We start from the raw sequence: 14320 nt of genomic DNA, 5'->3' as shown, positions 1-14320 counted from the left end.
CTGGTGCATTTGGAACAGTCTAAAAGTACAAAGGTTCAGAATTCAAATAGTGTGACCCATGTTATGAAACAAGCATTCCAGCAACAACACCTCCTGTTTGGCACTAACTTGTCGAACCACTATAATCGTGTTTCGCACCACCAGACATCTCTCACTTGCAGCTGCCCAGTTGTGATCTCATCACATCTATTGAGATGTATGTTAATGTCTGAGGGTGAGCTAACGACTTAACTTCCTAAATTGATAAATAGGGTTTTGGTGTCTATTTTTTACAACAGAACCAAGATAATCTGATTTCAATTCCCCCTGCCCAGAAAACTTTTTAAATGTATAACTGGATCATAACTACCACATGAGTGGTCATTAAACCAATCATGCACAGAGCCTCCACATGCTCTTGCGCTGAATTCTTCAGAAACATAATTAGATTTCATATTTTAAGGTCAACAGCATGTTCTGGGGAAAATACACAATTATTTTTTCCTTAAATATGATAACAGTTGTCATATTATGCACTCGACTCCACAGTCCATGAGTTTGCCTCGTGTTGCAGAGTCTTTCTCTCAACTTACGAATAGTAAATTAACTATTAGATGTAGAGTGATTTCCTTCTCTCAGAGACACGTGTTTGTTTGTTTTACTACAATCCACATTCACAGCATCTTACTCTCTAACTTTTAAGGCCTGTATCTATCACGCAGGGCGACTAACTCTGCCTCGTCTCCGCTAATTGGCATTACTTAACTTATCTTCTCAATCGTGTTTGCGCCATTGGTGCCTTTTGGAGCATTTTAATGCAATTACCCAACAATTAATATTGCCGGAGGAGCTGCAGATCAAACCACAAAGCTCCTGATTAGCCAAGGCCTAGAGATGGGAGCCTTAGCCATGCATTTTACAATTGTGATTTTAAAAAAAAAAAAAACCAACAAAAAAACCCCAACACATTTAACCACCTGTGGCATTGATTTCCATTAAATAAGGCATACATGAAATACAGACAAAGCAATAATTTTTCATTTTCAGCAATGCTGTACTCTACAACATGCTACATAAAGTTCATAAAAAACTTTATGTAGCATCAAACCTTAGCGTATTTAAATTTGGCCAATCCCCCGGTCAAGGACCCCATCAGGTTACTTCTGCCCAAAGTAACCTGATGCCTATAACAGAGATAGCACCTTTTATAGATGAACTTTAGCTGTAAGTGATTACGTGTTGCAACTGCAGTCTCCCATCAACAACTTAATTAATGTTTCCTACATAAGGCTGCTGAGTAGAAAATTATTATTATTGATAGTACTGAAAAGAAGAGACAGCGTAGTGACTGACATTGATTTTACCCAACGACAGCAGTTGAGTGACAGCTTTGCCAGGGATACAGCAAGACCACTTGGACAAACCTGCATTAGAGCCAGTGGGGAACTGCCTTAGAACTGTACTGTTGAACTGTATTGTTTCTAACAGCCAGCAAAGGGGGAATTACCTGGTTTCAAAAAGAAGTCAGATTGTGCAGAAGTTTCTCATAATTTATGCCTTATTTCCTGATAATGATCTATATTTGTTACACTTACATGTTTCAGTTCATCAAACAAATTTTAATTTTGGACAAAGATAAGCCAAGTAAATATAAACTGTAGTTTTTAAACGATGATTTGATTTATTAACGGAGGAAAACAAGCAATCTTAACGTATCTGTTTAAGGTCATGCCAAAGTCTCTCAATTGGATTTAAGTCCAGACCCACTCATGTGTTTTGGGTCATTGTGCTGCTGCATAACCCAACTGCACGATGGTCAGATGTAAACTCTCCTTCAGGATTTTCTGATGGAAAGCAGAATTCATGGGTCAATCAATTACAGCAAGTCACCCTGAAGCAGCAAAGCAGCCCCAGACCATCACACTACCACCACCATGTTTGACTGTTGCAATGATGTTCTTTTTATGAAATGCTGCTAGTTTTATGCAGATGTAACGGGACTCAAACCTTCCAAAAACTTCAGATTTTGTTTCATCGCTCCACAGAATATTTTCCCAAACGTCTCGGGGATCATCAAGATTTTAGTGGCAAATGTGAGATGAGCCTTTGTGATAATTTTGGTCAGCATTGAACTCCAATACTGACTGATGTTTACTGGGTAGGGTCATCTCCATATCTTTGAAAAACATCAGGTTTTGCAGTGAATTTAGGGCCCAGATATCCAAGTTCTGGAATAGAGTTGGATATTCTCTAAGGGCACATTAGCAGTCAATGGCACATTGTAACTTATAATAATCTATTTTCACTTGAAACCGGTGTCTACTTTGAAGCACAAAGCAGCAGCATCAAAGAGCTTTTCTGTAGTTCGGGAGCATGAATGAAGAGCAGTGGACATTCCTCAGTATGTGCAGGACCTCTAAGGCTAAACCCCAAACAGTGAGCCAGAAAAAGACCAGTTCAGAGAGTCACATGCATTGAGCTCATTTGGCACATTTCCCTCAGGCTTTTAGATATTTTCTGCGTGACAGGAAGCTGTAAGTTAGCTAATTGCTCAGCAGTAATATGATGAAGATCGAAAGAAATCTGCTCTAGTCATTTAAAAAAAAAAAAAAGAAAAAAAGATCCATGTGACTGATTAGCTCACAGTGGATGTGAGGATTCTCTTTGCCGTCACATTTTTTCATTGAAACTGAAATGATGCTTGTTTTTCAGTGGTAATTATAGTTCACTAGTGTGTAGTGGCAGACAGGGCAGAGATGCTGAGTCAAAAGATGTAATATTTTTTTTGGAAAGTCTCAGAGCTCATCTAGCAGCTATAAATCGACGCTCAAAAGAAAACCAAGCACAGAACAAAAAGATACAAGATGATCACAGAGAGAAGTGATATAAACTCACCACAACAAGATAAAACAATTTCATAGAAACATAAAATAACCACAAATAGTTGTTAGAGGACACTAAGAGATGCAAAGAACTAGGCAGCAACTACAAAAATGACCACAGATGAATTGAAAAACACACAGAGGCACAAAATGACTTCAGAAAAATGTGAAATAACCACAAGTAAATGGAAGGAGACCACAGAGACACCAAATTACTCTAGAGGGATACATATCAGGCAAAAGGCGCAAAGGAGCTACAGAGAGACTCCCAGTGATATCAACTGACCACAACATGAAAATAAGATTAAAGAAACATTTTCAAAAAGACACTGAATAGACATAAAATGACAGCACTGAAATACAAAATGACTATAAAAATGCCAAAGACACAGAGATACAAAAGAAAATTCAGTGATATATAAAACAACCACAATTAAATGGCAAAAGACCACAAAGAGTAAAAGTTAAAGCAAACCAGCCACACAAAGTTGCAAAAGAGACACAATAACCGCAGAGAGACTTAAAGTGATATAAACTGACACAGCAATGCAAAAAATATTCTAGATTTAAAAAAAAAAAAAAAAAAAAAAAAAAAAGACACAAGCGACACAAATAACTGCACAAAAATGCAAAACGATCACAAAAACTCATAAAGAAAAATGTTAACTGAAGTTCTAACGAGGTGGTGTTTTTAAACCCTAGCCAGCAAACCAACTGAACTGCCTCAAAATAAAAACACAAAGAGCTTATTTTATCACAAGTGTTAGCCTTTTAAATCCCTAAATACAGAGCATGGGGTATGATAAACATAAACATAAAATCTGAAGTGCAGTCTGAAGCTTTTAAAACAAGTGTTTGGCTTTTTTTGTAGGTCAGATGTTTGGTGAGGGACGCCGAGGGATTAGAAACAGAGACTTTTTTGTGCTTTTTGAGGTGGTCGTGTTGCGCCTTGTGGCGTGTCAGGGTGAGCCGAGGCTGCCAGATAAAACCCAACAAGGCCTCGCAGTAATCCTGTGAGATCAAGGCGGGGATTATTCGCTGTGATTGTTGTCTTAGAGCTGGAGGATGGAGCTGAGCTGCTGCTATTGTTGCTGTTTGCATGTCAGTTCTGTCATCTTTGCCTTCATAAGACCAGATTTTAAAGGCCCTAAGCCCCCGTGTGGCTTCATTAATGTCACACAGGCTTCACGCAGTCATGATGAGGGAGGCTGACAGATTTATTTATACTGTTTTCTCCTGTTGTTTCATGTCTCCTGTTGCTAATGTAGGTTCATGCCCATACAGTTGTCAGCAACAGGACGGCCCAGAAATTCAGTCCAAGCTTAAAGCAATAATCAGCTACATGTAAGGGTCAGATATGAGCAGTAAAAGAAAGGCAGAGGGAGGTGGATAACATGGAAAGAAGGAAGGCAAGCTTGAACATGACAGGTAAAAGGATTTAAACAAAGTAATAAAAAGAAATAAGGAGATGGGGTAAAAGCAAATGAAGTAAAAGTACATAAGGGCAGATGAACAGGAGAAGTAAACAGTGTAAACAATATAGGTGTAAGAAGGAAGGTAAGAAAAAAAAAAAAAAAAAAAAAACACTGAGAAAAGAAATGGATCCAAAAGATCAGAATAAAATTAAGGACAAGGAAAAAGCAAAGAACAAACTAAGATTAAAATATGGATATATGGTATGAAGGAAAAATATAAAGTAGGCATTAATGAAATGAGAAAAACACGATATGAAAGGAGCAAAAGGAGACGTGGAGTGGAAATCTGGAACGTGTTAGGAAAATGAAGAAGAAAAACATGACAAAGAAAAAAAACTAAAGAAAGAAAAGTTAAAATGGATTTAAGACAAACAAGTGGTGGTAGAAGTAGTAGAGGTGATGGAACCTCAGACTCCTGGGTGAAAGCCTCATGTAGGCCTAATGCCACTGCATCCACCTGCTGAGGGGAACTTCGTGGTTTTTTCTACAATTTGCAAAGAGAAATAAACTTCACAGTCAGTGCAGGTAATCAGAAATGAAGAGGCTTGTAGTTGTTTGACAGGTAACTGTCACTTCTGAAATATTGTCGGTGGCCAGGCCAGGAACCACATTTAGACCCTGCAAAGTTCCCGAGCTCCTGGAAAAATCTGTTTATGGTCACTTTAGCTGATTCTAGGAAGCTGCAGCTGAGTAGTCCTCAATAGTTCCTGAGTGCCAAGAAAATCCAGCATTCATTCAGCTTATTAGTGACTTTAGACTACAAGCCTTTGTTTTTCCTACTGAAGACCCTCATTCTCAATAGAAAGACATAGATATGACAGAAAACGTTTATCTTCTTTTTGCCTCTCGATCACAGCACGTCTTGAGAATGACTTATGTTTTTACCTCTGCAGAGAAAACCACCAAAACATATCAATAAGTCCACTCTCCTGATCCTTCAGCAGTGTGTGTAAATGTGCATCTATGACTTCTTGCACATGCTCAGTAGGTTCTGAGGAAACAGTTCAGTGGAGTAAGCTGATTAAAGTAATGAGCTTTGAGCAGACCCTCTAATATCTGATATCGTTGATGTTATCGAACACAGCAACCTAAAGGTCAGTGTCACGGCAACGATATGTTCTGAAAAAACAAACAAACAAAAAAAAAAAAAAACCATGTTTTGTGAGGGGACAGGTCTAAATACTGCAGCACTTTATTTCTAGAAACATCAAAGTCCCTCCAACAGTGTTTTAATCTTTTCATCCAGATGGTTTGACTAGTCTCTGGGGATTCTGGTGACAGTAAGTACTATTAATTAAACCACTTTGTGGGTCATGCAAACATTGCAGGGTAATTCACTTTTCGAAAGATAAATAAGATCTGATGTAAGCTGGAGCAAATGAGCATCAGCAGTTGTTAGAGTTACAGAGGAGAACAAAAGACAGCAACTTGGAAATCCAGAATTTGAAAGTGAATTTACACCAAGTTTTTCTTTTTTTAATGTTCAGAAGATGTGTTTGCAATGCATCTTTAACTATTTGGAGTCATATTTAAGCCTAAGTTAAGAAGTCCGCTGACTTTAAGTCATGTAATATTGGCTGTGGGAAAATGAACCCATCAGACTGAGCCGTAAAAGAAGAAATTGTCAGTATCTTACCTTACACATGGGCAAAAATCCCTAAAATTTCAAAACAGTGCCAATATTTTAGACTTAATATCCAAAAACATGTCCAATATCTGTTCTGTCAAGGTTGTTTTGTCAGTTTAGTGGGTAGTCCAGCTTCAAATGCTAATTTGAAACAACCAATTTTGGATTTTACAGACCAAGGTCTAGTGCCCAGACTTTGACTTTTTTTCTCTAAAAAAAAAAAAATAATAATAATAATAAATAATAATAATAATAATAATAATAATAATAATAATAATAAGTACAGCTTCAGCAACTCTTTCTGGCTTACAAACAAAGTTACTAAGTCACCACTAACTAGTTCAGAGATCTGCAGTTTCTTGCTGGTTTTCACAGACAGCATAATATCAATCTGCATACATTTTCATTGCTATGCAGACGATACTCATCTTAACACACAAAAATTAGTTATTAAACTACAGGAATGTCTTAAAGACATAAGACTTTGAAGACTTCTAATTTCCTGTTTCTAAATTCAGGCAAATTTAAAGTTTTTATACTCAGCCCTAAAATCTTAGAAATATGGTATCCAACCAGATGCCTACTCTGGCTCCCAGTAACACTGTGAAGAATCTTAGAGTCATTTTTGACCAGAATATGTCCTTCACCTTTCATATTAAACAAATATGCACACTGAAGGATATACTCTTGCTTTCCATGATGCACTGACCATTTCTTCTTCGCTAAACTCTTTTCATTCTCTACGTTGTGTACACCACTCTGCAATTATTAGTTATTAGTAAACTTTGTGCCTCTCTCCTCTAGTTTGCTTTTTCTCCAATCTCTCTTTGCTCACTTTCCTTTCCTCTCACCATATGGCTGCCCTTCTCTGAGTCTGCTTCTGCTGGGGCTTTCTTCATTTTAAAAGGCAGTTCTTCTCTCATTGTAGCCAAGTGGTTGGTTGTAGGAGGTTGTGTGATTTGGGGATTTATTTCTAGGGTATTTACCTGACAATATAAAGTACTTTGAGATGAATTGTTGTGAATTGGCACTATAGAAATGAAAATGAATTCAACCGATTTGAATTACCAATTCCTCTTGTTTTCTGCCCTCTGGCTCCATGTACATGTTAGCACTGGGTCTGGGTCTGTCAGAAATGTTGATTCCATACAAGTTAATTCACAGCCTCAGATCCTTCGGTGGGTCCTTCAAAATGTCACAATGCAGTCATGGAAAAAACAAAAAACAAAAAAAAAAAACTACGTGCTATGCTTAAGTAGCTTATAGAGCCACCTTTAACAGCAAAAACTTGAAGTAATGATACAGAAGTCAAAATAAAATTATAGTAACATAGTAGTACAAGTACTATAATAATAGCTGGCAGATGCCTCTCTGCCAGGTCACACAGGTATAATTCAATTATAGTTGGTGATAACATATGGTCTGTTAGAGAAGGTGCTTCACTCCAAATGCTGTCATTTTTTCTATAAAGCAAATTTACCTTGCCTATGGGTATAAATAAAGTTACCTTGACCTTCACTCCTAACCACTATCTGCAGTAAGTGGTGCAGAGGGTGGTCAGGATTATCCACGGTGGATAACAGTTTGGTCAGTGACCTCCCCACCTCAACTTCAAAAGTTTTCAGTCTTCAGTCAATCACAGAGCCAGCCTTCCTAATCAGTTTATTCAGTCCGTATGTGTCACCAGCTCCAATGCTGCTTCTCCAGCAGATCACAACAAAGTACACTGAGCTCACCACAACTGAGTGATAGAAAATCTCCAGCATTTTGCTGCACACATTGAAGGATCTCCAGAGGATACGGAGCTTTACAGCCTCATTTTGTATACATTTTGGTCCAACTGTTCAGCCTTATGTTAACATGCATGCCACAGTACTTGCACTCCTCCACCACATTAACATCCTGATCACATTTATAAGCAGATGATTCCTCCTCGACCACTTCATGGTGCTCTCTTTCTCCTGCCCATCACTAATACGTCCAACTAATGCAGAATAGTCAGACTATTTCTGTGGGTAGTATGACCCAGTTATACAAAGTGAACAGGAATGCAGACAGCATCACCTGTACTGCACATGACCAAATCAGAGTGAATTGTTACACCCCAGCCCAGGGAACCGGCGTGCGACATAAGGAAAATAAAAATAAGGAAAAAATGCCCCCCCACTCCCTGCTCTTAAGTAGGACGAACCAACAAAAAACAGCTACCACGGATTTCACAACAGCCGGTCAGTTTATTGAGTCCCAAAAGGTAGCAGGCATCAGGGTGAGCATGGCCAAAACAACAAACAAAAACTCTAGAAATGAAATGCAGCTGGCTTACCTTCACAGAAAACCCCAAACAAAAATTACAGGTGTCTTACCTGCCTCCCTAACCAAAAACAGGAGAAAAGGTTCCCAAAGAAAAATGGCTTCTCACCCCTACAGCTACCGAGTAAAAACAAAAGTATCGACAACTATTTACATCTATATTCGACAACCTATTTACAACACAGGGGGAAAATCACGACCATGAGAAACTGAAACACAGGGCTTAAATACATAGAGGGAGCAATCAGGGAATGGACAACAGGAGGGAAACACAGCTGGGGCAAATCAGAACTGACGAGACAAGGAAGCGTAAACTGAACACACTGAGATAAGACAGACCTTCAAAGTAAAACAGGAAACACATAACAGTCACGCCTAAAACAAAACACTGACAACATCGAATCGTAACAGAATTGTTTTCTGTATGACTTTAACAGTATCTCACTTTATTGTTGTCTGTATGTAATTTTTTATGCACAGCTTGCTTAAAGTTGCACCAGAAGAATCAGGTCCGGCTGAAGTATGGACTTTGGCTGAGCCGTTACAACACCTCGATTCATTTTTTTTCAGCCATTCTGTTGGAGATTTGCTGCTGTTCTTGGGTTTATTGTCCTGTTCCATGACCAAGTTTTCAAGCTTTAGCTGGTGGTCCTTACATCTGACTCTAAAATAGTTTGGTATATAGAGGAGTTTATGGTCAGTTCAGTGACTGCAAGGTGTCCTGTGTTTGCTTTTCTCCAAAAGTGGTGCTGTGTGAACAAACATCTCCATTTTGGTCTTGTCTCTCCAAAATATATTGCTAAAGAAGTGTTGTGGTTTGTTCAGATGCAACTTTGTGAACCTAAACCATGCTACCCTGTTCTTTTTAGATAGAAGAGGTTTTATCCTGAAAACTCTTCCAAACAAGTGATGCTTGTTTAGTCTTTTTTTAATTGTTCTGTCATTGACTTGAACATTTCCCATCCCAGCTGAGGCCTGTAGAGTCTGAGTTGGGTTTTTGGCTTTTCTCTGTGCATTTCACATTCGGATATTGGGCTTAATTTGCTGGCATGTCTTCTCCTGGGAATCTTGTGGCATTGTGTTACCAAACAGCTAAATGCTACACATTAGCAAATGGCTAAAGCATCTGCTTTTACAGTTAGTCACTGCATAGAATGATAAAAAGTAAAGAGTAAAGGCAATTACTTGCATTTATAGTGATTAAAAAGGGACAATTTTTCTTATAAATTCCATTTAAAAATATGTGGATTAAAAGGTTAATTCTATGATTACTGAGTATTTTGTGTGCTGTGTTACATCTCATTCAGTTAAATGGTCAAAAAAATAGATGAGGACATCCTTTTTGGATAATTTAATGAGATAACCTGTCTGTTTGCTATTTAGTTTTAAATTTTTATTACAAGTCCATTTCAGTTAAATTAATTTAATTATTATCACATTCCAGTTTGGGCATTCATGGACTTCCATACCAATGGACAGTGTTTTTCTCTGTTGTTTTATTGTTGTGTAACATGCACCAAGGCAGATTTTGTTTTCTGCTCCTTCTGCAAACGCGTGGAAGATTGTCAACACTGGGAGGTAAACAGATAAATCTAAATGAGTTTTTTCTCCTATACGTTTATTAATTCATTGGAAGAAGTTGTAATTTTAGGAATGCATGAAGTTTTTAATGGGAATCTGGTGAGGCGGCGGTGTTGTTCAGGACTGATTTGATGGGAGAAAGGAGGAAGTGAGGGGGGTTTCATCCCTTGTGATGTGTCTCATGACTGGAGGAGGCAAAGCTGTTGTGTTTGGACTTGAGGAGCTGCAGGGTGAACCCACTGATGCCCCTTAAAATTGAACATGTGACTCTTAGACAAGTGGACACTTAGATAGACTTCACTGTTATCAGATGGAAACTAAACTTTCTCACAGTAAGTGCATTAGGAGCATTAGCTGTTTAGTGGGTCTTTTCCCCAGCTCATATTTGAATGTTTATTTGTGTTGATAGGTTAACAGAAGGCTCTGAGATGTTGTGGCTGCTGCTCTGTCTGCTTCCTCCCGTGAGTTACGGCAGGATCGTCGCCCAGAACAACGCTCACACCGAAAGACACAACCATGGTGAGTCTGAGAGCAAATGATTTACAAATGATTTACAAAATATTTATTTATTGCCCAGGTTTTCTTTTTTTTCAAAACTGTTTGCTCATCTGTGCTGATGTCACACCAGATGGTCCCTCTCCTCTTTAACCTGGAGGCCACAGGATACATGAGCTTCAAAAAGTGTCTCAGACTCTGATTGGTCAGACCCGCACCACTTGGCCTCAGGCCATCTTAAACAAGCTCAGACTCATTGAAGAAGATGTTTTTGGATCCATTTTTTTCCTTACTCGGTAGAGTTTTAACTTAATGAGCTGTGTTTACTGCTGACAGTTTTGCCTTTAGAGGTGTTCCTGAGTTCATGCAGCAATCTCCACCACAGAATCAGCTGTGTTTTTAAGGCAGCGCTGCCGGAGGGGCCTGAACTCCTCCACCAACATTTAATGATGGTCTGCAGGCTCGTGTTTTCTTTACAGAGATTTTACAGACTCTCTGAATCTTTTAATTACATTATCCTTCCTTATATTTACTTTTGAAAAGCACTGTCATTATTTTGGGAGGAATTTTGTTCTACTGTCTTGTCTGTTTGCAGTCAGAGAGCACAGCTATCCCTAAAGGGCAATGGCTGTACTAAAGCTTTGATCTTTATTATGTCTTTTTTTACAGTATGATAATGCCAGCCTCTTATTGCATCATCGTGACATTGCAGGGAATCATATTGAAAAAATACAAAGTGTGTTGTACAGTTCTCTTTATGTCCTTTCATATGATATATTACTTAATATGGTTTCTTGAAATTTTTTTTCAAGGTCAACTTTTATCTTGAGCGCTAACGATGAAGGACAAGGTGAAATACTTAACCAACCTAGCTTCTCATGTCGGCAAAGGTCTATTATGCTGTTGTTTGAAGTTTGAAGATGATCGGTAAAAAATTGTGGGTAATATAAACTTTTTACAGATTTTCATATTTGGTGTGACCTTGATCCAGTTTTCACCTAAATGAGATCAGTTCAAGCTGTTATTGGTACCTATCATCACACAATTTGAAAATGATATCTTGAAAACTGTGGAGCCTAGACGGGTAGCAAGCAGACAACCAGACACTGTTAACTGTTAACAGGGCAGTCCATCAGCTTTGTTCAAGATTACTGAGTTCATGTCTTTAAACAATTTAAATCACACAGAGAGTCCCGTAATGGGCACTTTCAATCAGCTTGATAAGTTTCCAGTTAATTTTTTGCGGTAACCTTCACATCGGAGTCAGTGTGAACATTTAAAAATAAACTCAGAACAGCAGCAGCTTTGTCTGCCGGGATCAGCTTCAGACGGCTGCCAGCTGAGTTTGACAATTTCTTTCCGCTCAGATGGACATGTCGGCAGCTCATCGATACCTCAGCTGGAGAGGCAGGATGACTCACAAACCTGATGGCTGCTCATGTTTCAGAGCATCACACGGGTTTATCTCTAGGCCTGCACAAACACGCTTTGTCTGTGTCTTTCTGATCTGATTTTTGAGTGATGTTTAGGTGAGAATTCATGATTGTGTTTGAAGATACGCACAGCACAATAAGAGATTATCTCATGGCCGCAATTTGAGTTACAAAATTGTGCTTCAGCTTTTATAATGTGTTGAATAACTTACTTTTCATTGAGGAAGAAGAGATATCCTTCCAAGGCTACACTGAGTGAATAATTCAACACTGCAATTCAAGTATGTATGCCCTGGTGTATTTATCGAAAACAAAATGCCTTAGGAGACAAAAAGACAAAAGACGGCAGCAAACGAAAACTTCAGTTCTGTGGAACAAACCAGCTCAGCTCAAATAATTACATTTCCATGTTTTGGCTTTTTCTTTATTGGCTTTTTGGAGGGAGAAGTGTTCATATATGGATGAGAGGGTGCAGTGTTATCAGCAGCAAAACAGTTTTTAGCCACGCGTGTAACCGGTCTCAGTTACACAAGCCTAGAGACCAGTCAGCGATACCTCAGGAACCATCAACTGCAGTCTCTCACAGTTTTACCACCGGTTGGTGAGTAGCTTGCAAGTGTTTGCAGACAAATCTGCAACTTTCATGCAAACCACAAGCAACCCTGGCAATCTGCTACCAACCAAAGCAACTACAAAAGCAGTATTTTCTAATTCGCAGGAATGAGAGTTGTTTGTCTACTGCTTCCTCGGTTAGTTAGTTAATGTCTTTCTTTGACTTTGGTGTTTTGATGGGTTAGTTTGCATCTGAACTAATTTGAAGAAATGCCCAAGGCACACACAGTATGGAGGTACAGCTGCATGAATAATCAAATTTAGCTTCCCACGATAACCGATAATGATAATTTAATGATCAACTTATTTTGAAAACGCGGGCTTGGCCAAGGGAACAGAAAGCAATAGCAAATCAAGCACTTGCTGAATCACCACCTGATTGCATTTGCCAATCACAGCTGTTTCCAAAGGCACTTGACAGCAGTGATGTACTGCAGATAACGTAACCCATAGGTCATGACGTGTCACTGCTATGCCCTGTGGGTAACCTTTATAGTTGAGGCTTGGGTTTTCATTGACTACTTATCTTCAACCCTTGAGTTCTCATTTATCTTCAGCACAAGTTTCTGTGTGTGTTTTTATGACATTAATTACTCTCATTAATTAATCTCATCCTTCAGTTTAAAGTTCATTCTTGTCCATGTTTAGTTGTTCCCTGACTTCCTGTTTTGATATTGGTTTTCCTGTCTGTTTGTTCTTCGTGGTGTTGTTTTACTTCTCTCCTCTTCTCTGATTGTCCTGATTATGTTCAGCTGCATCTTGTCAACCATTACCTGATTACCCTGTGTGTCTATAAATAATGCTGGCTTCCCTTTGTCCTCCCTTGTGCTTTTGAAGCTTTTGGATCCTGCTTGCCTCTTCAAGCTATTAAAATTTTGTTTGGATCTATTAAAAGGTCTATTAAAAGGTCCATTGTCAATTCGTTTCATGAGTCTGCATTTGGGTCCTCAGTCTCTGAGTCATGATAGTCAACGGGGTTACCTAGGCAACTGGAATGTCCATTAGTGACCAACTGTCTACGAGGGGATGTTTACAGAAGAAACCACACAGCACTGTCTTCTTCCATGCTTCTCTTTTGATACTGTGTGCATAGATTAAAAAAAAAGCCCTACACTGCACACTTGCTGGATGGACTCCCCGTACCAGCACAGCAAGACACATTATTTGTTAGATAATTCCACTTAAAATGCTCCAAAAAGCACTAATAGCACAAACACAATCCAAAGGTCCAGTTCAGTAAATGCAATTACTCCAATTACTCCCCTCCCGTCCCACACACAAACACTGTTTTTATGAATGTGGAAATTATCCATATGGAGAGCAAAGCCTTATATTTTTTTATATCGCGCTGTAAACAAGTTCATTTTTGCTGTAAAGCTGGTCAATTTAATGCGGGAGTCTTTGGGGATTAAGTCACTTCTGGAGCCAGCCTCGAGTGACCATTAAGCACAGGTTTCACTTTTCAGTCCTGCACACTGGTGCTTGGTGACAACAGCTAATTTGCAGCCTTTATCTTAAGTCCCCTGCAGAGATTTTCTCTTGCTCCCTCTCAGTGACTGTACCTGCTCTGAACCGCAGACTTGGTCATTTTCAGTAACAGGAGTGGCTTGCTTCAATCAGAATCAAGTAATATGGCAAGTTGCGAACTTTAAGTTAAATTTTGAACTCTTGCTGTATGACTCACATGCTTTCTCTTGGCATTTAGCTCACTGATAAATATCCTGACATTTTCCTTCAGAAATCACAGGCTTAATTGACTGACTCCTGGCTCAGAAACAGCAGTATAGGTTCACGCAGGAAGTGTTTATCGACATTTTGTTTTCTGCACAACTAATATCCCAGGAAGCTTACGAGTAAACCTTTTTATATTCTTTCTTTTTTATGACATATGGCTGAAATCTTATTCTCCCTTTCAAACTTTAGCTG

The 14320-nt window shown here is 38.8% G+C and overlaps 1 protein-coding gene across 3 annotated transcripts in view; it reads left to right on the top strand.

The window, feature by feature from the left end:
* The window catches only part of LOC120746248 (prolactin receptor-like), a 50320-nt gene that overhangs the window by 16220 nt on the left and 19780 nt on the right, over positions 1 to 14320 (top strand). For 2 of the 3 annotated variants that reach the window (XM_040051625.1, XM_040051624.1), the window contains exon 2: positions 10264 to 10373. In XM_040051625.1, coding sequence (XP_039907559.1) covers positions 10283 to 10373 — 91 coding nt within the window. In that variant the 5' untranslated portion in view covers positions 10264 to 10282. Of the gene's footprint in view, positions 1 to 9862; positions 10187 to 10263; positions 10374 to 14320 lie in introns of those variants that run through there. The other variant, XM_040051626.1, reaches the window with a different exon arrangement.

The sequence above is a fragment of the Simochromis diagramma genome, unplaced genomic scaffold (assembly GCF_900408965.1).
Source record: "Simochromis diagramma unplaced genomic scaffold, fSimDia1.1 OVJJ01000107.1, whole genome shotgun sequence".
Taxonomy (NCBI): domain Eukaryota; kingdom Metazoa; phylum Chordata; class Actinopteri; order Cichliformes; family Cichlidae; genus Simochromis; species Simochromis diagramma.
This window is presented reverse-complemented; position numbering and strand designations above follow the sequence as displayed.